The sequence below is a fragment of the Callorhinchus milii genome, unplaced genomic scaffold, assembly GCF_018977255.1.
Source record: "Callorhinchus milii isolate IMCB2004 unplaced genomic scaffold, IMCB_Cmil_1.0 Scaffold2, whole genome shotgun sequence".
NCBI classification, from domain to species: domain Eukaryota; kingdom Metazoa; phylum Chordata; class Chondrichthyes; order Chimaeriformes; family Callorhinchidae; genus Callorhinchus; species Callorhinchus milii.
Window position 1 is genome coordinate 109243395 of NW_024704743.1, and position 27985 is coordinate 109271379.

Genomic DNA, 27985 nt, shown 5'->3' on the forward strand with positions numbered 1-27985 from the left:
CTCCCTCTGTAACCACAAGCAGAAACTTGGCATGTGCTACACCATCAGACCACTGACTACAATTATTGTGATGAAATTCCTTTAATTTCTAATATATTTTTCAAGAATCAAGAAGTAATCAGAAACAAGGAAAATTATCATCCCTTTATGTGCCAATTTACCTCAATTCGTAGTACTCTAATCTCAGTCAGAAGATTGTTGGTTCAAGCCCCACATGACTTTCAACTCATAATCTAGGTTGACATTACACCCAGTGCAGTGCTGGGGGAGTGTTACCTGTTCAGATGGACATTAAAGATAGGTTAAAGATCCAATTGCGCCATTTGAAAAGTGAAGGGAGTTTCTTCTGGTGTCCTGGCCAACAATCTTCTGGATAAAATTGCTCACTCATTTCATGGCTATTTGTGGGACATTGCTCTGTTTACTGATTTCACCTACAAAATACACAATCACTACCCTTCACAGCAAATCCTGTGAAGCTCTTTGAGATATCCTCCTGATGTGAAAGGCGCTATATAAAATGTAATGATTATTATCCACGACAATGGTTTGTGCTCCAACTGATTATTTTATTCCCACAAGGGACAAATCTGCTATTTTCAACTCCAGTGTTTTAATACAGGCAGAAGAAGCACATAATTCTGTACTCATTTACTAAGATCCAACTAATTCAACGTAAAAGATGTATTCTTATACCTTGAAAGGCATACTTAATTGTTGCCTTTAGATTTATACAGGGCTTTTTTATTCGGCAATATTCTGCATTGTAACATTTTCATCATTGCGTTTCGGTGCTTTTAACAAAATATACCTTTCACTTACATAAGTAGCTTATACATGTTTTAGGATATGGTCTCTAATCACCACTTTGATGGGTCCAAAGATGGAATTTTAAGCACTTTTATTCATTTCAAGAAAGACTTTGAAAGTTACACATAATCATCACCAGGCATAAACGTGTGCTTTCTGCAGCAGCACAAGGCAACTGGGTGTGAAATAACAGCCAGTGATGTTGCTGTGTGCTGTTTCAGAAGCCTAACAGCTGTTGGGGTGGAGTATGTAGGCACATGTGTTTGTGATACATGCACAGTGACTGAAGCCTGTTGGGGCAATTTAAACAGTGTGCAAAACACATTCTAAGAGGAAATTGTAGCAATCTGGAGGATTCTGAGTCAGTCATTGACAGGGAAGTTCGAAAACGATGAAGTCTGAGCAAGACAGAGAAAGGGAATTGGTACAATGTGCAACAATAGGAACATTACAGAAAAGAACAAACCAAAGAGAGAGCGGACCAAGAGAGAGTGAGATACAGACCAGAAGCAGTGTGAACAAAAATACTGAGAGGATGAGAGAAAACAGTATGGTCTATATGGGTGTTACTTGCATCCATCTGTATAGGTCAAATTAAATGAAAGAGTGAATTGTACAATCCACATTCCACAAATGTTATGTTTCTGGAAACACCAAAATATTGCTTATGCTGCCCACTAACGTTTCTCAAATACGGATCTAGCCCTCAGCAGCCAAAACAATAGACCACCATTTTACATAATAAAAATGAGAATTATTAAAATAGTAACTGATGTAACTTGTCTACGTCAGGAAAGGATCACTACCATATACGTTAAACTTGTCTTTTTTCTAATCAGCCTTGAATTAGGAAGGACAGCTGTTACCTGTATCAAACACTGCCATCTGCTGTATCTTCGATGCGTTTTGCTTATCTTTCAACCTTTCTAACTTCAGCATGTAGGCTTTTTAATGAAAACAATTAGAATGAACGAGAATATAAATTTCAACATACTGGGAACCCTCAATAATCATACAATCATGTATAGCATTCACTCTTCAAATAGTGCCATGGGATCTTTAACATCCACCTGAGCTTAACATTTCATCCAAAGGACATATTGAGCTCATGGTCTAAATCAGGGATGGCCAACTTGGGATCTATGGGACGCATATGACTATTCTATGCATTTGCCCGGGCCGCAAGTTGGCCAGCCTTGGTCTACACTGACATTTAAGTAGAATTGGGGAGAGGGAGTGCTGAATTGTCAGAGATACAAGTCCCTCAAATGAGCTGCTAAACCAAGCAGGTCTGTTTGTTCAGGTAAACTTTAATGATTCCATTAAACTTTTCAAAAATAGAAAAGAATCTCTCCTAATGTCCTAACCAACAATCCTTCAGATATAAATCAGTCATTCAATTTGTGGCTATTTATGCAACATTTCTATGCGCAAATTAACTGCTGCTTTTTCTAACAAATACAGTCACTACATTCTAGAGTAAATCATGAGAAGCATTTCAACAACGTAATTAGGTGCTATGTCGAAAGCTAGAGTCATTATTACCATTCATTTTCCATTTACTTATACTTGCAGTCTTCAATCCAGAAAGATTTTTCTTTCATTGATCATTGACCAGATCAGCAACTAAATGGTTCTGAATCTATCACTGTTTTTATGTTTGAGTGAAAATGGTTTGAAAATCTCGGAGGTTGATGTTTTTGCTTGTGATTGTAGGCAGGATCCTGAATTACATGGATTTGATGCCACCACTTGTTGGCAAAGTGCAACTGCATTATTAGATACAACACAATCTGGTCGACTGATTTGTTTATTGTAGCATTTTTTAAATTCTTGCTTTTTCCCACAGTTATAAACCAGGCTACACATTGTGGGCTCTGGATGAGGTAACAGAAGGCTACCATCTGCTATTAATCTGCTATTTAATTTAAGGATTATTATTATTATTTATATCTTTGCTATTATCTAGTCCATGTAAACCTCATTTACAAAGAGGATGTGGACTTTGGAACAATACTAGCACTGTTATTTCATTGGAGCTTCTCTTCAAATATTGCGAGCTACAGGTTGCCACACATTTCAGGACTCAAACTGCTGCTGTCAGTCTTCTCTCGTCTCTTGCCTATTTTCACTCGTATCTCTGGAGAGAACACTATCATGGGTTGGTGGCTGACCTGCAAACCCACAGCAGGGCCCCATCTGGATAGAAATGGATAAAAACAGTTAAATGTGTTCAGCAGACCGAAAGAGTCACAGTCCACCTGCAGAAAATGGACACTGTTCTTTATCCATGTGGGTCACTGGGTGCAGACCGTATAAATGATCAATTCCTAAAAGCTGCCCTCGATAGAAAGGATGTAGGGAATGGTGAAGTTCCATTGACATGCCATGGACTGCCTGTCTGCAAATGGCAAAGATTATTTTCAAGCATGTTTACTTCTGATATAACAGATAACAAACTTTGACTCAGATTGTTTAAATCCCATGAGAGGAAAATAGCTTATTTGCTATCTTCTGCTCGTGGGATTCAAAAATGATAGTGGCGATAAATGCTCATGCTATCAGTTGTAATTACACTTAGACGGAAATTCTGGATCTCCCCCCCTCCCCCACCCATTAGTCCAGCCAGAGGCCAGGGTTTAAGTGCACTGTGGACCCCACCCCTCAACCCGCTCAGAAACTAGACAACTGAGACTACCAAATGACGTTCCATAGGTAAACATGCCATCTTGGGAGCCAGTTCAGCTCCAAGGAGACCCCATTTACACCCCCAACATACACACACACACACACACACAGAGGATAGGGCGCTTTATCAAATGCAAGGACTATCACTGTTATTTAATACTTTATTTAATATTTATTAAAAAAATGTTTTTGCAAGCCAAAGTTAAATCACTCTGTTTGGGAGGAGGGGTCGGTGGTGGGGGTGGGGGGGAAGTCTTCAGCAGTTATTTGCATTGAAGATCGCTTGTGACAGACAGGCAGATAGGGGTTCACGGCCATTTTTAAAATTATAATGTGTGTTTTTGTTATAATGCGCGTGGAAAAAAAACGGCTTTGGACAGGTGTCTGATTTTAATTTTTGGGGGGTTTAAACCTGCAAATCGTGTTGCTTGTAAGTTTTATCTTTGAAGACCTTTTCTTGGTTTCAATAAGCAGATCTAAGTTGGCCACTCACTCTGCTGCTACCCGTAGGGAGGCAATGCATGATATTGGGTTTCTTTTTGGGGCTGGGCTCATATTTATAATAATAATTCTAATAACCATCCTTGCATTTCGATATAAGCTGTCGATTCAATTCACGTGGTCGATTCAAGCCCTCTGGGACGCTACCCCGTGTGAGCAACGGTATATAAATGCAAGTTGTTGTCGTCGTCGAGGTGCCTCAAAGCGCTTCACAGGATATACTGTAAACAACAACAACGACGACGAAATGACATTTGTAGAGCGCCTTTCACGTCGGGAGGATGTCCCAAGGTGCTGGACGGTCAAGGGATTCGGACCCGAGGGATCGGGGAGGGTGGAGTCCGAGGGAGAGGGTCGGGGGGGGGGGGGAAGGAGGGCGATCGAAAGCACAATCGAAGAGGAGGGTCTCGAGACGGGTCTCGACGGAGAGTGGGGGTGGGGGGGGGATGCGAGGCGGAGGGTCTGCGAGACGGAGTGCCGGAGGGTGGGGGGGGGCAGAAGGCTCGCCCGCCAACGGTGGGGGCGAGTGAAGTGGAGTGACTGTGTATTTTGTGAACAAAATTTTTTTTTGTGTGTGATGGGGGGGGTGGGGGGGGTGTGGTGATGGTGATGGGGGGCTGTGGTGTGTAGCTCAGAGTAACAGGGAGCAACAGAGAGAGGAAAAACGTGGGCAGGAAAGGCGCGGCGGCCCTCCCTCTTCCCCTCCCCTCCCCTCTCCCCTCTCGGCTGCACGTGTTGTCGGCCGTTGGCTCGTTGCGAAGATGGCGGCGGCGGCGGCGGTGGAGGAGCTCCTGGCCCGGGCCGAGCAGGAGGCGGCGCTCCGGCTGAAGAGCATCAGCGTGGACAAGGAGCAGGAGCTGCAGTTCGACCTGGGGAACCTGCTGGCCCTGGACCCCAACCCGGCCAGCGGCCGCCGGCTGCAGCTGGAGGGCGAGGCCATGCTGCGGGCTCTGGCCCGGGACAACACGCAGCTGCTGATCGGCCAACTCTGGGCCGTGCCGACCCGCCGGGTGGGGGAGGTGATCGTGGCCGAGCTGCCCCCGGCCACCACCCGCCTGCCCCGGGAGAAGCCGAAGCCCAAGGCCAGGCCCAGCACCCGCTGGGAGGAGTTCGCGCGGCTCAAGGGCATCCGCAAGAAGAAGCGCGCCAGCCTGGCCTGGGACGAGAGGCGCCGGGAGTGGCGGCGGCGCTGGGGCTACCGCAAGGCGAACGACCAGGCCGAGGACTGGGCCTTGGAGGTGCCGGACAACGCCGACCCCAACGAGGACCAGTTCGCCAAGCGGGCCGGACAGAAGAAGGAGCGGGTGGCCAAGAACGAGCTGCACCGGCTGCGGAACATCGCCCGGGGCCGCACGTTACGCGAGGCCGGTGCGGCCGCCGGCGGCCCGGTCCAGCACCCGGGGAAGAGGGAGCTGAGCAGAGCCATCCTGACGGCCAAACTGTCCACGGCCTCGGTCGGCAGGTTCCAGGACAAGCTGCCCAAGGAGAGGGACAACCCCCGGGGCTCAGGCAAGAGGAGGCAGTTCAGACCTCTCCTGGGCGACTTCTCAGCCGAGAAGCAGAAGCAGCTGGAGCTCCTCCAGAGCATGGCCAAGTCCGGCCAGAAACCCAGGCTGAACCTGACCAAGGCCGTCAACAAGCAGCTCCGCGAGGACGAGCGACAGGAGGCCGCGGAGAAGAGGAAGAAGAAGAAGGGGAAAGGGGGTCGGGGCCGGGGCCGCGACGGGTGGGGAGGGGGCAAACCGAAAGCCGGGGGCAAACCGAACGCCGGTCGAAAGCCGGCCGTGACGCAACGAGGAAAGGGCAAATAAAACCGATGATGATGATGATGATGATAATAATAATCCTTGCATTCGATACACCGCCTTATCACGTCGTCGAGACGTCTCAAAGCGCCTCACAGGATATACTGTAAAGTGGATCGACTGTTGGTGCCGTGGGCAGTTATAGAGAACCATGTCTTCCACCCATCCTCGTCTTTCAGACCGGTCAAGCGAATGTGACTGTGTCAATATATATTTATCTCGTTTCAAAAGGGGGAAACTATTTTTCCCCCCCCAAAACGCGAGAACCTTTTCACAAACACTTAAGTTGGTAAACCGAACCTGTATTTTTTTTATTGGGAGTTTGACGGATTGTCCAATGTTTGAGGAAATGACCTGCAGTAACTACAATTAAACTTCTGGATTTGTACGAAAATAGCGGCTTTATTTTATAAAAACAAATTTTATTCAGTATTGTTATAAGTTTGAGACTTGCTTACTGGTGGCTGACACCAAAGCGAGCCACATGTTTTTTGCCTACCTTTTAAATTAAGTCATAATTCTGGACAGGATCAATTATAGCTCCTTGAGAGCTTTTTACGTGGTAGTTTCTGAAGGTATTTTTTTGTTGGTGGGAAGAGGGAGAAGAGGAAATACTGTAGCCGTTTTTAAGAGGGAAAATACATTAACTGAAAGGATGCGCTATGTGCATATTGGATGCTGCATTTTGCACTCACTGAGCTAGTCTGGAACCTTGGGTTTGTTTGACCCTCAACTATACTTTCTACCCCATATCTGTGCCATGCCCCACTCTGCCTTCCCTCACCTCCGCAACATCGCCCAGCTCCACCACTGTTTCACACTGCAGGCTGTTGAGACCCTCATACACGCATTCATAACATCCAGGCTTGACTATGCAAACTCCTTGCTTGTCAGCCTCCCCAACCCCTCCCTTCATTGGCTGCAGATCATCCAAACTCTGCAGCACATGTCTTCTGCTGCACCAGGTTCTCTGACCCTATTGCCCCATCCTCACCCGACTCCACTGGCTTCCCATCACATAGAGGATACACTTCAAGATCCTGGTCCTTACCTTCAAAGCCCTCCATGGCCTTGCTCCCCCTTACCTCTATGACCTTCTAACCTCCAACCAACCTGCCCGCTCTTTGAGCTCAGCAGGCTCCGGACGCCTAATCTGCCCCACAATTGGTTGACGGGCCTTCAGGCACTCTGCCCCCCACCCTCTGGAACTCCATCCCGCAGTCCCTTCACCTCGCCCTTTCCTTTGCCTCCTTCAAGACCTGTCTCAAGACCCTCCTCTTTGACTGTGCCTTCGATCACCCTCCACCCCTGCCCTCCACCCTCCCCAATCCTGCACTCCAGCTAGGGTCCGAAACAGATTGTCCAGCATCTTGGGATGTCCTCCTGATGCAAAAGGTGCTATACAAATGTAATTTTGTTGTTGCATTGACTGAACAGTTACTGGACCTCAGAAAAGGGAAGCGCTTCAATAAGGTAACACAATGGCAAACCCAGCAGGCAATTTGCACACAACAGTGTCCCACAGACAGTCTTGAAGCGAATAAACAGTTTTATCTGGAGGATTGTTGTCCAGGACACTGAGAGAAACCCCCTTTATTGCATTGGAGTGTTAGCCTGGATACACTTGAGTTCAAACTCCTGATGTGGGGTTTGAACCCACAACCTTCTGACCCAGAGGCTAGAGAGCTGCCAGGCTGAGAACTGATGCAAGCATGCTAACCATTCCCAGCTTTTCTATTTTGCCATATAATAATGGCAACATATTGATCTGGTCGCATCTGATTTTCCCCATCAATTTGCATTTTCTAATTGATTTATTTTCTTAAGGTTATCCCCCACCTCCAAAACAAACCAGAACAGAGATGGTTCAGAATTGTTTTCAAGGTTTCAGCAAAATTACTTGTTTTGATTTAACAGAAAATATATTTCTCTTAAGTTAAAAGGCTTTTTTTAAAAAAAATACAAGTGAGATTTGTAATGTTCAAATAAAACTACTTTTAACAGCTTACCTCCTACTCTATTATTGTAATATTAATGATTGCTTCACTCACCAAACATTTATTCCAGGTTGTGGATTTGAACCTATGAGTTTTCACAAAACAATGGGGGGTGAGGGGGTTGATTGCGCCAACCATGTTGTTTGTAAGGTAATAAGCAGGGACTTCAAAATGCCCGAGGGGAAAAATAGTTATGTGCTATTGTAGTCAACCTTAGATACTTTGGGCTAGGGTGGGGAATAGTACCTCTTCTAGACAATCCTGTTGGAAAATGTATGTACAAATCTTGAGTGAAGGAATGCATTGCATATGGCTACAATATCACTCACACTCAATAGCTTATCAGCACTCAAGTCTATATATTCGAACACGATGAAGAACGGCCACTTGGGAAAGTGACTGGAAGAATGTCGGTGTTTGTTGGAACATACCTCCACGTGAGTTTTTTTTCACTAGAGCTCAATACAATACAGTTCCAGAGCACTTGTGTAGCACCTTTCACACATCGGGTGGCCGTCTCATTTGGTTTAAGGAGCAACCTTCCTGATAGAGGGCTTCAAGGTTGGGAAGAGTTATGTTGGGGTAAATAGTAATCTCCACTCATCTGCATGTCCACATTGAGGCTGGGGGTTTACAATGCTTTTAAGTGCTGCACAACTGTGACTAATAAATAATCCTTGCATTTGATACAGCAGCTCATCAAAACTTCTCAAGTGCTTCACAGGATTTTACTCTAAACTAGTAACTGTGTAGAGTTTTATACAAAATATACAGTCAATTCACTTCACGGTATATTCTGTGGAGCCTTTGAGACGTCTTGAAGACGTGATAAGGTGCTATATCAATAATGCACGGATTATTATCCTTGGTTGGAGCCTGTGGGAGTTGCCTGTCACTCTGTGCTGAGTTACCTGTCACTTTGGGTTGAGTTGCCTGTCTGCAGTTGCCTGTCACTCTGTGCTGGAGTTGCCTGTCAGCTCCTCCCTTATTCCCACAGTGCTCCTGTGCCTTGGAAGTCATGGCTGGTCGGGAGAGAGTGGTCCACTTGCTGAAGCAGCTCCAACAGGCATCGTAAGTGATTAGTTTTTTTGTTGGTGGGGGGGGACAAACACAGATTGAAATGCCCCCTTTATTCGCTCTGAGTGTTGCTCGAAGCCGCAGAGAGCTGCCGGTTTAGCAGTTGCAACTCACCAGTTCAGTGTTAGTAGAAATGCGAGAGCTGAGCTGACAACTGGTGCCGGGACTGAGCGTTGTTGCTTGTTCTCTTGTTGCTTTTCTGCATGATCCAGGAGCCGGGCACTGGTGCCCTGCAAAGGTGCAACCACAGAGAGGGTCTACAAGGGGTGGGGGGGTTAGGTGATTTGCTTCTCCTCTGTTCCCCCCCCTCCCAATCCGAATCAGTCAAGTGCTGCGAGATACTTCCAGGATCTGTGCCTTCCCTTGTCCTCTGCTGCCTGCACTGGGCTCTTGCCGTTCGTTCACACACTGAGCTCAGCCCTGTTCACTGGGACAGGCAAAGGGTGAGGGCAGCAAAATCGGGCAGCGAAGGTTAAGTTGAAGCAGTTCATTCCTTTCCCCTCTTCCACCAAAGCTGCTGACTGTGGTTTGCTGTAAGTTGCAACATTGGATGTTGCAACTTGCAGCAAACTGGATACTGGGCAACATTCCCAAATCAGTTGAGTTCAGATCTTCAGACTTCATACCCAACCCATATAGTGTACATACTATTCTGGTCAGGCCATTAGTTGTGGAACTGGGGGGTGGGAAGGCAATGGGGGCTAATTCTCCCCTCAATTAAAACGTTGGGGGAGCAGAAGTTATTCCACCCACCACCACCCCCACCACCACCCCCACCACCACCCACCACCACCACCACCACCACCACCACCACCACGCAAAAAGTTTCCATCGGTGGTAAGCTTGGATCAATGTCTAGATCTAGACTGTCCCATCCTTGAGTTGGTCTAACTCAGTGTGTGTGTGTGATGAGCCAATTTGTAAACCATCCATTCCGTCTTCTTGTACTACTGGTTATTTGGGATGACTTTGCTTTAACCTGGGCCGAGCGGGAATCCCTGGCAGTTGATTTCACCTCGAAGATGTTGTCGTCGATGGTGACGATGGTCACGGCAAAGGAACCCGGAGATTACTCCGGCATCTTTGGCCACTATTCCCCCCCACCCCTGCAAATAAGGGGGTTGCCCAAGCCCTAGAGGCAGAGTAGAGGACTGCAATGAGGATAGAAGAATGAAGAAGAAGAATTTAGATAAACTAGGGCCCTTCAGTCTTGAGAGAAGGTATCTCAGCGAACACCTTATAGAGATGTATAACATTTTTAATGGGATTGAAAAAGTAAACCCAGAACCATAATTTAGGACGCACCAAAACAGTGAAACAGTGGAACAAGAGGACACAGTTTTAGAGTTGTTGAGGGCAATTTCAGGTAGAAACCAGGATTTGTTTCTTTTGCTTTACCCAGAGGTTAATGTAATTGTAACATTATTCATCTTATCTGTTTTATTTTAAATGGATCATTTTCTGCTTTATCTGAGTGTTCTCGGGATTTTAATGTGATTTTTATGCTGAATGCTTTGGAAATCAGATGTGATTTCAATACCTCTATTTCCTCTCTTGTGTGACTAGATGTCGGTGCCCTGCTCACTCTCATGCTTACTCACAAGGTAACGTACTTCTTCTCTAGAAAACACGTTCTGGTTGGAATGTGTGATTCTCTGCCATAAACCTTTGTTTCATCACAAATTTCTTTGAAACAAACTTAGATAAAACTTGAAAAGCGGAAAATCAAAGAAGATGGGAAGCAAGCAGTAAAGTGGCGCTTGATTAGTACCCCTTATGGAGAAATACACCAAAGCAGCTTTGAGGGCCAACTGGCCTGTTTCTGTGCTGTAACGTTCTCGGACTCTATGACAGTAAAAACATTGGTTTGGTGGTAAACGATACTTAATTCCAATTAAAATTTCAAAGTAGATAATAAAAAGACACAGCAGCAGCAGGATTCTACTGCAGAAATAGGCATTTCCGCTTAAAAAGAGTTGCAAGTTCTTTTAAAGGAACACCATCTTCTTGATAAAGTATCTGGCAGTGATTGTTAGAAGCCTTTTATCAGTGAGTAATAATAATAATCTGTTTATTTGGTATAGTGCCTTTCATGTCGGGAGATTGTTCCAAAGCACTTCATAGGATATACTCTAAAGTGCAGTGACTGTGTTTTGAGGGTGAACAAAAAGATAAAGACTGACCAAGACTGTTTTTCTTTACCTTCACCACATTGCCCACCTCCAGCCATATCATACACCAAATGCTGCCAAAACCCTTACCTCCCGGCTGGACTTTCAAATGCCCTCCTCTCTGATCTCCTCTCTGACCTAGATTCACCATCCGTTATTATTACATATCTGAAACTCTGCAGCCTGCACCACACTCTGCATGCCCATCACCTCAGTGCTTGCCAGGTTCCACTGTCTCCCAGCAGATCAATTTCAAGATCGTCACCCTCACATCTAAATCCTTTCATGCTCTTTAACTCCTCACTATCTCTGTGATTTTTGATCCCACCTCTCTACACACCCCATGTGCTTGGATAACTCGAACTTGCTGCGCATCCCTGTTCCTTCCAAGGTGGCTGAGCTTACAAATTCTACACGCCTAATAATAATAATAATAATAATAATCCTTGCATTTGATATAGCGCTTTTCACGTCGGGAGGACGTCCCAAAGCGCTTCACAGAACACACTGTAAAGTGAATTGACTGTATATTTGTGGGCGAACGCGGCAGCCAATTGCGCACAGCAATGTCCCACAAACAGTCGTAGATTGAAAATGACCAATTTCTTATTGTTTTTGGTTTTTTTGGAGGGATTATTATTAGGCGTGTGGAGTAAGGAAACTTGCCCAAGGTTTCGCCCTCTGCCTGGAATTGAACTCAGGTCTCTCGCTTGCAAAGCGAGTGCTCTAACCACTGAGCTACAGGACTCCCTCCCTCTACCCCTCCGTGCACTCCCACCCCTCCCCCCCCCCCCCCCCACTCCCAACTGCCTTTACGTCTCATCTTAATACCTATCTCTTCAACTGCGCAGTCACAGATAGTGGAAGAAGTGTCCCAACACCTCAGAAATGTTCGGCTATGGATGTCCCAACGCAGAATGTTATATTTTCATTGCGGGTCTCTCAATAGAAGGAGTTCTGCTGCAGATCAACCCCAAGTACCCAAACTTAGCATTAACCTTGTTTCTTCAGAACCTGGTATTTTCCTATGCTCAGAATATGTCCTCACTGTTGGCGTTCATGTTTTCCAGCACCAGAACATGCCACGTCCAGATCGACAGACTATGCGTTTGAGGTAAAACAAAAAGCAATCACTTTAGAGACTAAATTTGTAATTTACAAATTAAATGTAACAAATCACAATTTAAAAACATTTGATCAAGACGACATATCCAATGAAAACATTGATGTGTTTGCTGGGCAGATGGGAGAGAGGAGAGAAAGTATTGCAGTTTGGGATTTTTATTTTTTAGTTCTGTTAGAAATGCAGACTTATCTCTCTGTATGATGTTTCCATTATAGATAGCTTGTTCAAATATCCGATATGGAGAAGGGGTGACCAAGGAAGTTGGTATGGTAAGAGTTTTGTGGAGTCCCTAACTTTTTTTAAAAAATTTAGTCTCATCTAATAAATTTACGTATTTGATAAGGCTTGTGCACTCAAAGATGCCATGTTGTAAAGCACTGATACATGTGCCACAAACCAGCCCAAGAGTCTCTGCACTTTTCAGGCTGCCATTACAATCACCAAATGGAGAGTGGGTTCTTCTGCGAGAGGGTCGATCAAAGAGACCGGAGACTTAGGGATTCCATAAACTTGGGTTTTAGAAGCAATATTTGGTGATTATTTCTTCCTCTAAACTCAGACGTCTTAGGCCTTCTGCACATCCCTCTACCCCTCCGTTCCGCCATCAGCAGCCATGCTTTCAGCCAGTATACTTGATTCTCTGCAACTGTATGCCTCAATCTCTGCTTCTGGCCCCCTCTTTGCCCATCTTCAGATCGCGCCTGAAGGTTTTCCACATCGTGCCCATGTTCAACTCCCCCTGGCTTGGCATCAAACTATGCCACTGTTAAGCGCTCCGAGACACTACCTCGTGTAAAGGGCGCTATGTAATGCATGTTCTTGTTGTTGTTGACTTTCTCAATATAAATCAATATTACAGCTTCTGCTTTTGCTGTAGGACCTTCAAAACCTGGGGGCTCGGAATGTTTGCGTGATGACAGACAAGAATATGGCCACACTTCCTCCTTTGAGGGCTGTGTTGAATTCACTGGTGCACAATGGAGTGAAGTTTCAAGTATTTGACAAGGTCAGGGTGGAGCCAACGGATGGAAGGTACCTCTAGACCTGAGAGAATATGAAAGGGAAGATGCCTAAATGATGGCGGGGATCTTTGGACACTGGTAGTTTAGTGGCAGCAACCTGAAGAATTTATAAAGAATTTTCATATGTTATTAGAAAACTACCATTTGCTCTAATGCCATTCTCCACTCGGTAAAAATTACTGGAGCAGAGCTCATGAGAGCTGCTCACCAATCCTAAAGAAATTAAGTTGAGAATTTTTTGTTGACCTCATTGTGTCTGTTGGTATAACTGGGGAATGTATAAGGGAAGTGACCATTTGAGGGTGTAGTGGAGTGAACAAGGCAATCTTCTGAAACGTCAAAACAAAATACAATGCCAGTGGCTTGAGGGTACTTTTCTTTTTATCCTCCATCTTACAACAACAATAAATTGCATTTATATAGCATCTTTCATGTCGAGAGGATGTCCCAAGGCACTGGACAGTCGTGGGTTTGCAACCCTACTCGTCTGAAGCCTCTGATTCCTGTTGGGTACAATATCATAGACACTAGCAGCCCTCCAGTACCTCACTCAATAGCAAATTCCAATGTACAAGCCCACGCAGTGAATGATAATCCTTGCATTTGATATAGCGCCTTATCACGTCCTCAAGATGTCTCGAAGCTCTTCACAGAATATACGATAAAGTGATTGACTGTATATTTTGTAGGCGAAACATGGCAGCCAATTGCGCACAGCAGTGGATTGAGTGACCTTTTTTTTTTAAGGAATTATTACCCCCGGAAAAGTGATCCGCCAATCGACTAACAACCAGGTTCCTACTTACGGCTTGGTAAACAGAAGTGTGTGGAGTAAGGAAACTTGCCCAACGTTTCGATTGAGTGACCTTTTTTTTTAAGGAATTATTACCCCCGGAAAAGTGATCCGCCAATCGACTAACAACCAGGTTCCTACTTACGGCTTGGTAAACAGAAGCGTGTGGAGTAAGGAAACTTGCCCAACGTTTCGCCCTGCCGGGAACCAAACCCAGGTCTCTCGCTTGCGAGGCGAGTGCTCAAACCACTGAGCTACAGGGCTCCACGACTGAAGGTTATTTGATCACAAGGGGTTTCACAGTCTGATTCTGGTAACTTGCAACAATTCATGGCACAAATGTTTGGAAAATATGCAGCAGGATTGCTCAAAATCCTGACGTGGTCCTTGAACCCACAAGCCTCTGTCTCAGAGGCGTGAGTGTAGGCTCAGTTGTTAACACTCGTAAAGTGAGTCTGCAGGTTATGGGTTCAAGCCCTCTATCGGGACGTTATGTTCACAATCCAGTGTAGCTACATTGGCAGAGGTGCTGCCCTTCAGTTGAAATGTTAAACTGAGATCCCGTCTACCTATTCAGGTGAATGGTTATATTCTATGACAGTATTTGAAAAGAGCGGAGATTCCTCCGAGTATCCTGGCTATAACCTCCAGATACCTTGATCATTCACTTCATAGATGTATTGTGTGTAAATTGCATGCCGTATTCACCTACAGTTACAATCATTATATTTCACAGAGTTTACCTGTGAAGCACTTTAAGATGGTTCAACATTACAGACACTGTATCAAATGCAAGAATTATTATCATAATCTTAAACACCAGAACAATATATGGTAATGTCTAATACCAACTTGGATTTATATAGCGCCCTCCACGCCGGACGGCATTTTAGAGTGCTTCACAGTAATGGATCCCGGGGCCGAGCCAGGGGGAGGGGTGGGGAGAAGGTGACCAAAGGTGCGGTCGAAAAGACAGGTCTTCAGCAGAGACCTGAAAACAGGAAGAGAGGGGTTGAGGCGAAGGGAGTTCCAGAGCATCAGGGCATAGTGGCTGAAGGCACGGCCGCCGAGGGTGGAGCAGAGGACTTGGGGGACGAGGAGGAGGCCAGACCCAGTGGAACAAAATAGGATTCGTTAATAAGTAAACTGGAAGCATGTAACGTCAAGCTATGGCCAGTCTGTCCCCACACATTTCTCTGAGCCATTCTTTTTATTTGTTAGTTAATTTATAACCATTCCGCTTCTATTTTTGTTTTAACACAAAATTTTGTTGTTAGCTTCAAGGAAGCCATAGCATTTGCTAAGCAAGAAAATTTCGATGCATACGTTGCTGTGGGAGGTGGATCTGTGATGGACACGTGCAAAGTGGCTAATCTCTACGCGTGCAGTACCGATGCTGAGTTTTTAGATTACGTCAATGCACCAATTGGAAAAGGCAAACCTGTCACAGTTAGTCTCCGTCCTTTGATTGCAGGTGGGTTCACACAGAAGAGATTTCATGAATGTTATCAGTTTCATTAAGACAGTAATAACTCTGTGTAACAAGAGAGATGTAATTTCAGTCTGCAAATGCTATTTGCACCTTTAAGAAATCTTATGTTTGGAAGGCGTTGAGTTATTAGGAATACATGAGAGTGGGATCCGATAGACACCTTTGATGAAACAAGATAGTGATCACCTACCCATGGTGGAGCAGGTCGGGCAGTGGACATGAGTAGACTAGTACCTGAGTGGAGGGAGCGGCCAGGATAGTAGGATGGCAGGAGATTGTAGAGGGAGGGTGGGCTGAGGCTGCAGAGGGATTTAAATGCAATGAGGAGGACCTTGAATTCAATTTACTGTGGGGTGTGGAGCCAGTGGAGCTGAGGGTTAAAGGTAGGAGCAACGGGTGTGTGTGCCGTTTGTCTAGTTGCATTGCGGTTGATGTGCTAATCTATGAATTGCATCTCCACTAAAGATTCTCTCAAAGCTCCTCAGACAGTCAATCACGTGTGTAATCTGCAAACGGACAAAATAATTTCCCGCAGTACTGTTTAGAGTCTGACCTTCCTAATATTGTCATTTATCTACATCATGGTTGTTAAACATTAACGTCTGAAGTAACATATTTCTAACTTGGATGTTGGATAGTGGGACTCAAACACTCAAGAGCAATGTTATTGCAGTTGGTAAATATTTGTGGATGTGTTTTAAGTTACCAGTTATGTTGTAAATAAATCATTAATATGCAGGGATTGTTGCACCTTTCCTCAGTTGTTTGAAACGTTGTGTCAATTATTACGTCAGTCTTTCTCTTGCAGTTTATTTTCCTTCCCAATTCCATCCAATTTTTGTGTAGATTTCAAATCTCAAATGGTAGAGTCTACCATACTTTTATCTATAGCTTCCCTGGTTCTGCACTCCACTGAGCTGGGTGCTGAAAACTGAAAAGCCGCAGGTTCAAATTGTAGTCTGTGCCGTTAGGCTTTTTGAAACCCATTCTGAGCAGAAATATTTTCTGCATATAGGTTTTCATCTTGGTGTGCAATCTGTCTGACTTTTTCTTCAACTAGTTTTCCTCTCAATAATTGTCTAAATTGGAGGATTTTGCTTTAGCTATGCCGGTTGTTGGGTGGTTGTATTTTTAAAACGCATGTCAAACCAGTTGGGAGTTGAGCACTTTACTAACCACAGGCTCTGTGTTTTTTTTAATCAGTTCCCACTACAGCAGGTACTGGAAGTGAAACCACAGGAGTTGCAGTGTTTGATTATGAAGCCATGAAGATTAAAACAGGTATGAACAAGTAATGAGTGTATGACAATGCAAATTGTGTTAATGTAACACTTCCTACATTAAAGTACGCAGCTTGTTTTTAGATAACATTCAACAAAGGACAAAATGCCTCGGGGTCAGTTCACTGACTGTCCTTCACCTTTTAACCCAGTGTGGAATAATGAAATTAATCTCTCCTCCTGCTGCTTTTCAACTTACTTACTAATACACACAAGAATAAAATACATAACCCTTCATAATCCATGAGCACAGCATATACCTCTTTCATTATCCAAATACGCAGAGTATAACCGCTTTCTAATTTTAAGTCCAGAATCACGTACAGAATACAGTGTAGCGTTCGGTACATTGCAATTAACAAAGTCACGACTCTTTACAGTAAATCCTTTGAAGCGCTTTGAATCAGTCTCCCAAAGTGAACATCATTAGATCAAGGATTATTTATTTTAAGTAATTGAATATATCTCCTCACAATCCAATTACCCACACTATATATCCTTTCAACATACCCTTAAACATTGCCACAGTTGTCCAATACAGTTTTTTCTGCCTCCACCCTCTGGAATTCCATTCCGGACTCCCTCTGCCTTGCCTCTTCCCTTGTCGTCTTCAAAACCCATCTCGACTTTCCTCTTTGATCGTGCTTTCATCCACCCTCGCACTTCCCCTACCCTCTTGATTCCAACCCCTGCCTGGGAGCAAACCCTTAACTTGGCTTAACCCTCAGCACCCTGGGACGTCCTTCAAGCGTAAAAGACTTGATATAAATGTAATCTTGCTGTTATTGACTGCCAGTTCCACTCAGAGAGAGAACTGCAGGAAATGGTTTTATGAGTAACTCGCGTGGGAAAGAGAAAAGGTTGACATTGGTGCAGGATGTTTTATTAAATATATTGCAGGGAAAAGCACCGGGTTCTGTTACAGTGTGTCTGTTAGTAACTCAGTTGAATGTTGCACCTTAGGTATTGCCAGCAGAGTTCTGAGACCACTCCTTGGGTTAGTCGATCCTCTTCACACACTACACATGCCGGAGAGAGTAGCTGCAAACAGTGGCTTTGATGTACTTTGGTTAGTAAAGTATCTTTATTAGTTTAAATAATTTTGATGAGGTAAATACAGTATGTCTTGGTTGTCATATCAGTTTGTCACAGAAAAAATAAGATACCCCTTTATAACAGGATAACAGGAAATCCCATCATCATTAGGAATTTCCCAGTGTTTGTAATTACTCCAAAACAACTATTGTTACATTAAACCAGAATAACTGTTTTTTTTTCGATGCTTTGAACAGGACAAGTTGGAACAATTAAACCTTTAACTCTTAGAACCATTGAAATTTACGGTACTGAAGAAGGCCATTTGGCCCATTATGTCTGTGCCATCAACCTCGATAGCAAACCTTCTAGTCCCATTTACCTGCTGTTTCTCCTTACCCCGTAGCTGATTATTTTTAAGGTATCTGTATATTTCCCTCTTGAAGTCCTAGCAGTGCATTCCATATCCAACTACTCTGTGTGGAACAAATTCTCCTAACCTTCCCCCATTTGCTCATCTACCAACTACCTCAAATTGATTCCTTCGAGTTACTGACTCACTGACCAGTGGGAATAATTATTCCCTACTGACTCTTATCAAAACCCCTCATAATTTTAAAGACCTCTTGTTCCAGCAGAAGAAGTCTCATGAGCAGGAAAAGTCTCAGTTACTCCAGTCATAAGCTATGTTGCACTCTTTTTTTAAAAAAAACCGAGGGATTTGATGGAAAGCTTCATGATATATGGTACATGTGGTATATATCAAGTGGTGTATTTCTGTTCAGGAGAGTCCCATGACGAGTTGTTGTCTCCCACTTAACCCACCCCTGATTATTGGAATGTGAGCTTTGAGCCATTCTGCCCTTGCCATCCTGGTGTCCCTCAGCCTCGCCCCTGCCTCCCCACCTATAAAGCCCGTCTTAAGACCTTTTACTATTGTGCTTTTGGTCACCCTTTCTTATCCCTTCCACCCCCAGTTCGGGCTCCCAGTTGGCTATTTGAAACACTTTGAGACATCCCTTGAGGTGAAAGGCCATGTATAAATTTAAAATTGTTGTTGCATTTGATTTCCACGATCTAGACAGGATAGATACCATAAAACCATAAAACTCTACCATAAAATAACTTCAAAGTGCTCCAAGTTTCTAACATTACCTGATAGCTATACTGTGGAAATCGGTCACCATTAGTTGAAGATCTCCCTCCGTTAAGTGTATTCCTTTTAGCACTTGAACTCAAGATGCACAAAACTGGGAGAATAACTGATTTAAATATATTGTGTTTAAACAGTGCAGAGTGAATGCTTGCGGACCCTGACTGTGTTTCTTTGTTCTGCAGCCATGCATTGGAGTCCTACACAGCCCTGCCTTACAACCAACGGTCACCCTGTCCCTCAAACCCAATCAATCGTCCTGCTTACCAGGGGAGTAACCCTATCAGTGATGTCTGGTCCAAGCACGCCCTCACCATTGTGGCCAAGTACATGAAACGGTATGACTAATAATAATCCCTGCTTTGATATAGCATCTTATCACTTAGATGTCTCAAGGCGCTTCACAGAATATACTGTCAAGTTGAACTGACTGTATATTTTGTGGGCAAAGCAATTAAGCCAAGGGCTCAGAAAGCACTGGATTCCACCTATAAGGATGAGTCAATTGAAGTCTGCTGATTTTTTTTTAAAATGCCATTTTCTTTCAAATGAAAAGGCAAATGTTTTCCAGGGAAAAAAGATGCATTATTAGGTTGAAGACTTAACATTTAAGATTAGTATGCATATTATTATTAAATTGAGTCTCAGTTCAGAAGCTAATTTTCTATAATTTTTAAAAATAATTGTGAAAGATCGACTTCCGAGTTAACACTTAATATTTATGTGTATATCCTACTTATAAATAAAGATAATCGGGTTTAGTATGTGCCATTATAAACACAACTGTTAGGAACAATATGTAAATGCACAAGTATGGAGGAGATTGCAGGTCCATTTAATATTGTAATTGACATTTAATCTATTTCATAGCCTGTTGGTTATACAGTTAAGGGGATCTGTAATTTCCTCTTTACGCGTATTCAGTCCTTAATTTAACCATGCCATAATACACAACTGTGCACATGACACTTAATAGATCGCAATGTTTAGAATATTATAATCAAATGCTACAAGATTGAGTTAATCTGAAGGAAAGTTTAGATCATTCTGTTTCACAGTGTTTAGTTTAGATCATTCTGTTTCTCTTGCCAGCACAAACTTACCCCCACCTCACCAGTAGGTTACACTCCACGATTTGCTTGCAAGATGTGTAAATGGCTTGGAGGATGTGGAAATGAAGCCAATCTCAATCAAATTACATTCATACGTTCCCAGCTTGATTATAAAGGGGAGGAGAGGGAGAGAAGGCAATGAATCTCAGGGGGGGTTGAATGTGATGACAGAACAATATCTGCAACATTCTTGGAGAAGTGTATGAGCCAAAACATCCCAGCAGAAGGAGCTGTGGGACAAGAGCAGGATCAAATGCAATTAGTTCTTGTAGTTTAATAACTACTGCAAGATGCAAGCGTTTTATTGGAAAGTGCAGTAGATGTGACATTATTTCAGACAGGTACTGCTGGCACATAGTATTGTGTCCTACACAAAAGGTCCAGACTGCAAGATTATTATAACCACAATTGATAGGGATTTATTTTGCAAGTAATGGGAGATTGTTTCCAAATGCAATGTTAACCCTTTCCAGCACAGGATACCTGAAGGGGGATAGTTATTTTTAGGAACACAAGAAGACCATTCACCTCATTGGGGTGGCTCCATCTGTACAGTACTCTCTTAAACTCTTATCTCCCCTTTAATACTTTGCAGCGCTGTCAGATCTCCTGAGGACTATGAGGCGAGGTACAATATGCATCTTGCAAGCGTCTTTGCTGGAATTGGCTTTGGAAATGCTGGTGTTCATCTCTGGTACTTTTACTTTCTTCAGGCTTTGGTATTGAACTTCACATACATCATAAGATAAAATGGGGAGTTGCAGTCTACAGACAACAGTTAGATCACTGTGATAGGTAGTAGGAACCCTGAGTGTCCAATGGACCAGTCAAGAACTTAGAGCGAACCTATATTGAATAGGAGCCCCCAAATGAATGTGCTGCCCAACCCACCTCCTCATATTGTGCTTGGACAGCTAGGCTCCAATGTGATTCACGTAAAGTGATGCACAGGCAAGATTTATACTGCACTTTCCACTGTAAATGATCCAAGCAGTGCAGAGTAAACTGGGCCATGGTTATTTATCACCAGAGTGATTCTCTGAAAATAATACCTGTTGGTGCTAATAACACTTCACACAATTACCTTCCATTTTTAAAGTTTCATCCCCCATTTTACTGTGCTATTATTGTGGTTTGAGTAGCTGTGCAGAACATGGTATTGGACTTATAATGTCACACAGAGTCGTCTGATCGCCTCATCATCCTGGGCGACTTTAATCTGCACTTCACCCCCTCCTGCTCCATCTCCTCAGATTTCTCTTCCCTGCTCTCCTCACTCAACCTCTTCCTCCACATCAACTCCCCCACTCAAAGTCACGGCCACCCACTCGACTTGGTGATCACCCGGGGCCTCAGTGTCTCAGATGTCACCATCACCGATAAGGCCATCTCCGACCACCACTTCATCTCCTTCACCACCTCCACCCCCCTCCCCACCTCCACCAGACCCACCACCATCTTCTACCGCCCCTGGAAGAAGTTACCCCCTCAATCCCTAACCGCTGCCTTGGAGTCCTCTGAACTCCTCTCCCTCTGGCCTTCAACCCTCACCGACCCCTCTTCTGCTCTCACCCTCCTCCAAAACACCCTCTCCTCCACACTTGACACTCTTGCCCCTATCACCTCCCATACTGTCTCCTACTCTCGCTCCTCCCCCTGGTTCACCACCCACCTCCGCTCACTGAAGAGCCAGGTGCGGGCCGCTGAACGCACCTGGGTCAAATCTGGCCTAACGGTCCACCGACAAATCTGGCTGGACCTCCTCAAAATCTACCGCTCCACTCTAGCCTCGGCCAAATCGTCCTCCTTAGTCCTTCGCCTAATCCTGGAGGCGAAGGACAACCCCAGGCTACTGTTCTCTACCACATCCCAACTCCTCTGTCCCCCCCGCTACCCCGCGCAGGTCATCTCCTCCAACCTTCACTGCGAGGAGATGCTGGATTTCCTTGAATCCAAGATCAAGGGAATCCGCTCCGCGGTCACTTCCCCTCCAACATCCACCCACCACCCACCCCTTCCCTCCCACACTCCGACTCCTACCCATCCTCCCCTACACACCTTCGTACCCGTTTCCCCACCTTCTGTCACCAAACTCATCCTCTCCCTGAAACCTACCACCTGCTCCCTTGACCCCATCCCCACTCCACTCCTTATCTCCCAGCTCCACCTCCTTGCCCCACATATCACAGACATCGTCAACCTGTCCCTCTCCTCTGGCTCTATTCCCATTCCCTTAAAAACTGGCACCATCACTCCCACCTTAAAGAAACCCTCCCTTGATGCGTCGCAGCTATCAAGCTACCGGCCCATCTCCAACCTCCCCTTCCTATCCAAAGTCCTGGAACGAGTTGTCGCCTCCCAGCTGCGCTCTTTCCTCCAACCATTCACTATTCGAACCCCTTCAATCGGGTTTCCGTGCTGCCCATAGCACAGAAACTGCCCTGGTCAAGGTCACCAATGACATCCTGACCATCTGTGACCAGGGCTCCCTCTGCCTCCTCGTCCTCCTTGACCTATCGGCAGCATTCGATACGGTCGACCATGCTATCCTCCTCCACCGCTTGTCCTCCCACCTAAACCTTCAAGGCCCTGTCCTTGAGTGGTTTAGGTCGTACCTCTCCCACCGTCTTCACTTTGTCTCCACAAATGGTTTTTCCTCCGGCCCCCACACTGTCTCGTGCGGTGTCCCTCAAGGCTCTGTCCTCGGTCCCCTCCTCTTCACCCTCTATATGCTCCCCCTTGGTGACATCATCCGCAGACATGGAGTTAACTTCCACATGTATGCGGATGACACCCAACTCTACCTTTCCTCCTCTACCCTCAACTCCACGACCCCCGATGTCCTGACAGCCTGCCTGTCCGACATCGAGTCCTGGACGAGAGATAACTTTCTTCAGCTCAACGTGCGCAAAACTGAGGCCCTCCTGATTGGCTCACGTCAGCGCCTCCGCACCTCAGGCGCTGACAACATCAGCATCCAAGGCTGCACTCTCCACCTCTCAAAGCCGGTCAGGAACCTCGGGGTTCTGTTCGACCCTGAGCTGTCCTTTCTCCCTCATATCCGCGCCACAACTGGCACCGCCTTCCATCACCTCCGGAATGTCGCGAGACTACGGCACTACCTCACCCCTCACGCTGCTGAAACTCTGGTCCACGCTTTTATCACCTCAAGGCTGGACTATGGGAACTCTCTCCTCGCCGGCCTTCCCGGCACTTCCCTCCACAAGCTGCAGGTCATTCAGAACTCTGCAGCCCGTGTACTGTCCCGCACCAGGCTTCGTGACCACATCACTCCCACCCTCGCTCGCCTCCCCTGGCTCCCCATCCCCCAGAGGATCGAATTCAAGATTCTCACCCTCACCTACAAGGCCATTCACGGCCTTGCTCTCTCCGACCTACTATCCCCCCATGTACCTGCCCGTACCCTCCGTTCCTCTGGCTCCGGTCTGCTCCAAATCCCCCGCCCCAACCGCCCTACCATCGGTGGCCGGGCCTTTAGCCTCTCAGCCCCTAGGCTCTGGAACTCCATTCCCCAGTGCCTTCGCCTTGCTTCCTCCCTTTCCTCCTTCAACGCCGTTCTCAAGACCTTTCTCTTTGACCGTGCCTTCAGCTCCCCTCTCGACTCACTACCCCCTCCTCGCTCCCTCCCTTCCCTCCTCTCACCCTGACCATTTCCCCCTTGCTCGGGTCCTGACCCAACTGTACAGCGCCTTGGGACGTCCTCCCGACGTGAAAGGCGCTCTATAAATGGAATCTTGTTGTTGTTGTTAATTTGCACCCAAAGTTTTGTTTACCATTGAGTTGCTCAGAAATAGCAGCAGTAACTTCAAACATTGTATATTTTTCTTAGCCACGGAATGTCCTACCCAATCGCCGGAATGGTGAAGACATTCAGGGCCAAAGATTACAATGTGGATCATCCTTTGGTGGTATGTATGTATGTATTGTATTTGCTGTGCTAGCCTGACTCTTACTGTCTGGAATTAGGTAATCAGGATGCATTCCTCCAGGAGAGAGATTCCATACAGAGACAGTGCAGGTGATATACATATGTATGAACTCAGTCTGGTTTGGACATTCTTGAGCATGGTGATGGGCATCCATATGTGCCAGACACTTGCCGAACCAATAGAAAATTTTGCATATGTTCATTCTTTGTGTTGATGTTCAGTGTTAATTGATCTTTATGTTTAAAAAAAAGTTCAACCTAGTGATATATCTATATCGTAAACTAAATATAACATAGATATATTACTAGGTTATCCTTTGAGCTTCAGATGAAGCTGACTAACTGGTACAGTCACTTCCTTAAATGTAAATGACTGCAATAGGAACTTTCTACAGCTGACTCACGCCCTCAAGCCACCAGTGTCTCGTTATCTAAACGCAACCTTGTCTCATTGTCTCCCAAGCGTTTTGCTGCAAATATTGCCTCAGGTGATGGACTTTTTGCTCTGCTCTTCTTGCAGCCCCATGGCCTGTCTGTGGTGTTGACATCACCTGCAGTATTTGCCTTTACAGGCCCTGCGTGCCCTGAACGCCACTTGGAAGCAGCTGAGATACTTGGTAAGACAGATACATACGCATGTTCAATTAGTGGAATGCATTGCGCTGTATTAGGAACCCGGCTTACCTACCTGGGATGGCAGACAGAGCTCGGTCTCTCTTGCAGGAGCTGACGTACGGAATGCAAAACGCCAGGATGCAGGTCTGGTTCTGGCAGACGTACTGCGAAAGTTCATGTATGACCTAAATGTTGATGATGGGCTGACTGCAGTCGGTTACACTAAAGAAGATATTCCAGCATTGGTCAGAGGTACTCTGCCTCAGGTAGGTTCATGCCTTGAAACCTAGTAACCTAAAAACCTCAAAAAGAGTTTTGATTTGGAAGGTGGTTCTCCACAGTTCCTGGCTGCTCTGCTCACCAGCAATATAATGGCGAGAGAAATCAGACCTGTGGAGGGCCAAGTAAAGATAAATAAATATTGATTATTCACTTCATAACAATAATCCTTGGAATTGATGTAGCACCTTATCCCATCGTTGACACTTGTCAAAGTGTTCCACAGGATTTTACTGTGGTGTACTGACTTATTTGCATAGGTTGATTGTTTATTGCCTTGCGCAAATTGGTTGCCACATTTGCTTACAAATCCACAGTCACAACACTTTACAGTAAATCCTGCAAATCGGTTTGAGGCATCCTCCCAACATGAAAGGTGCTATTTCAGTTGCAAAGATTATTAAGTATTACCAGTGCACTAAAAGTGTAATTTAAATGCAATCCTTTATATTCCTCCCCTGTGCCCCGTTACATATTAATATTGTATAGATTCAAAAGATCTGCTATTCAAAAGATCCAGCACATTCAGAACTCTGCCACCCTCATACTGACACTTCCCTACTTCCTCACTCCCCAATCCACCATCCAGCGCATCCGCTCAACTGGCACTGGCCTCCTGCTCATCCCTTGCACCCTCCACTCCACCATCGGAGGTTGTGCTTTCGGCCGCTATGTCCTAAAACTCTGGAACACTCTCCCTCAATCCCTCCATCTTGCCCCCTCTCTCCCCTTTTTCAAATCTCGCCTGAAAACCTCCCTCTTCGACCGTGTTTACGACCACCCCACCCCCCACCACTCGGAGTCAGGCTTCGCCATTGTTAAGCGCTCTGAGACACTACCTTGCATGGAAGGCGCTATATAAGCTGTTGTTGTGGTATAGTAGTTAACGCTACAAAATTGCCTTGTTTCAGGAGCGAGTGACAAAACTGTCTCCTCGGCCTCAGACTGAGGAAGAACTGGCAGCTTTGTTTGAGTCCTCCATGAAGCTGTATTGATCTTGTTCCGCTAAGCAGAAAGCTGAGAACTACAGTAAGTAACACGTCATCTCACCAAGCATGAAAGAACAGAAGAAAGCTGCTACTTAATCTAACGACCTGTCAGAATGAAAGAAATGTATTGTAATCCTTAAACTATAAGCAGTGTTTATGTGGAAACAAAACTCACAGAGGGCCGTTCTCAGTCTGTCAGTGATACATATTCCCAACTGACTACTGTGCACCTCAGGTATTAAGGTTAATTTGGTAATATTATTGTCAGCCCACGCTTTTCATTGTAGGTTTGGTACGACAGGAGTATGCTCTGTGTTGGCAGAACTGAGACAATTACAGTCGGACACGGTTTTAATGCGGGTGTTCATAAAATCACACTTCCATTTTATTATAACGGGGCATGTTATAAAAATGTGAGCATCTTGAACTTCACCATTGAGACAGCATGGAGGGGAGGGAGGTCGTTGCCAGCCTCTGATACAATCCCTGTAAAATTCCCCATAAATCGGCCCCCACTCGGCTCTGCATGGCACGTGAATGGCTTAAATTAAGGATTAAGAATTTGTTTTACTCAGAGGGTTATTAGATTACAGAATGCCTCAGCACAAATGGCTGTTGGTGCCAATCCATGATAATATTTCTAAAGGGAATGGGATAAACACTTGAATAAAAATATTAAAGGGTACGGGGAACGGAGAATGGGAACTAGAATAATTGGCACCAGTGGGGGAACCAGAAATGGCATCAGAGAATGGCTGCCCCCTGTGTTGTAATTTGAGTTAAGGCGATATCGTGTCATTCACGATGTCAAAATCCGCAAATCATCTTTGAGCGCAACAACTGTGCCACAGTCGGGGTTGGGGGGGAGAGCGGGATAGCTGCTGTCAATCTTTAGTCATAAAATAAAAGGTCAATATTTCTAAACAGATTCATTCTGATCTCACATTGAGTCTATTAAGAAACATTGTAATTTTCATCACATAGTGCAAAGAGAACTCCCCCACATGCTCAGTATGCAGCCCTTGTCTACAGATAGCAACGGACTCGGACAAAACACTTGTGAGTTTTTCTAAGAAACCGAGGTTCTTGAGCAAAAATGTATTTGTGTTTTTTGCTCTCCGGATTAAATGTGTTTTTTTAACCTTAGGAAAGTGTCCTTACAGTGCTGTGACGCTAAATAATATTGATTTTTTTCCAACTGAAATGGCCTTGGGACTGTGTCAAACAGCAAGAGATATAATTGCTGCCCCATAACTTTGTATTGATATTGTCTGTCCATACTTGAATAGATTCTGATTGATTGTCATGCTCCTGTGATTCTAACATGAATAACACCAGAAATAAAGCTGCTTTATCACAAATGGACTGCTGTGTCTCCTCTCAGGTCCTCTGTTCAGTCTCCGATCAGCAAATGGCATCCATATCAGTAAAGTAGTTTTTTCGAATCCATTTTCTGATCCGTGCCATATAGAAGAGAATAACAGCTGGAAGTTAACCGGTGGAAATGCACTTACCCTATAATACTGCAAAAAGCATACTGCTGATATTAATTTGGATTCTCCCCACCAATACAAATGTGTAACCAACAAAAATGGAGGTTTTCTGCATTAATGGAGGTGCTGTCTTTCTGATAAGACATCAAAATGAGATCCTGCCAGTTTAGGTGGACGTTAAAGATCCTATGACACGATTCGAAAAGAGAAAAGAGTTTTTTCCGGTGTCCTGGCCAACAATTCCCTGAATAATATTGGTCACTTACTTCATGGGAGTTTGTAGGTCATCAGCTGTGCCCAAATTGGCTTCTGCTTGTTCCGATAAAACTTTAAAGTAAATCCTGCGAGACGTCCTCCTGGCATGAAGGGCACCTTATCAAATGCTAGGATTATTGAAATAAATGATATACCATGATAGATCAACCAACAAGTGTACCTGTATATGGTTCAGATACATTACTACATGTTTTTGAGTTAATTGCCTACAGTGGAGTCCTGGGTTCGATTCCCGGCAGGGCGAAACATTGGACAAGTTTCCTTACTCCACACGCCTCTGTTTACCTAGCAGTAAGTAGGAACCTGCTTGTTAGTCGATTGG

The 27985-nt window shown here is 45.0% G+C and overlaps 2 protein-coding genes across 2 annotated transcripts; both read left to right on the forward strand.

The window, feature by feature from the left end:
- The first annotated feature begins 4734 nt into the window (after positions 1–4734).
- Positions 4735–5868, forward strand: rrs1 (ribosome biogenesis regulator 1 homolog). Its single transcript, XM_007896749.2, has one exon. It carries the CDS (start codon positions 4761–4763, stop codon positions 5808–5810), a length of 1050 nt encoding a protein of 349 aa, XP_007894940.1. The 5' UTR covers positions 4735–4760; the 3' UTR covers positions 5811–5868.
- Positions 5869–8785: 2917 nt separating this feature from the next.
- Positions 8786–27255, forward strand: adhfe1 (alcohol dehydrogenase iron containing 1). Its single transcript, XM_007896750.2, has 14 exons — positions 8786–8872; positions 10445–10482; positions 12120–12163; positions 12391–12444; positions 13053–13207; positions 15268–15464; positions 16686–16763; positions 17726–17831; positions 19136–19288; positions 20658–20756; positions 23913–23991; positions 24532–24628; positions 24735–24892; positions 25817–27255. The coding sequence occupies exons 1-14, from the start codon at positions 8820–8822 to the stop codon at positions 25898–25900; spliced, it is 1395 nt and encodes a 464-aa protein (XP_007894941.2). The 5' UTR covers positions 8786–8819; the 3' UTR covers positions 25901–27255.
- The last annotated feature ends 730 nt before the right edge of the window (positions 27256–27985 follow it).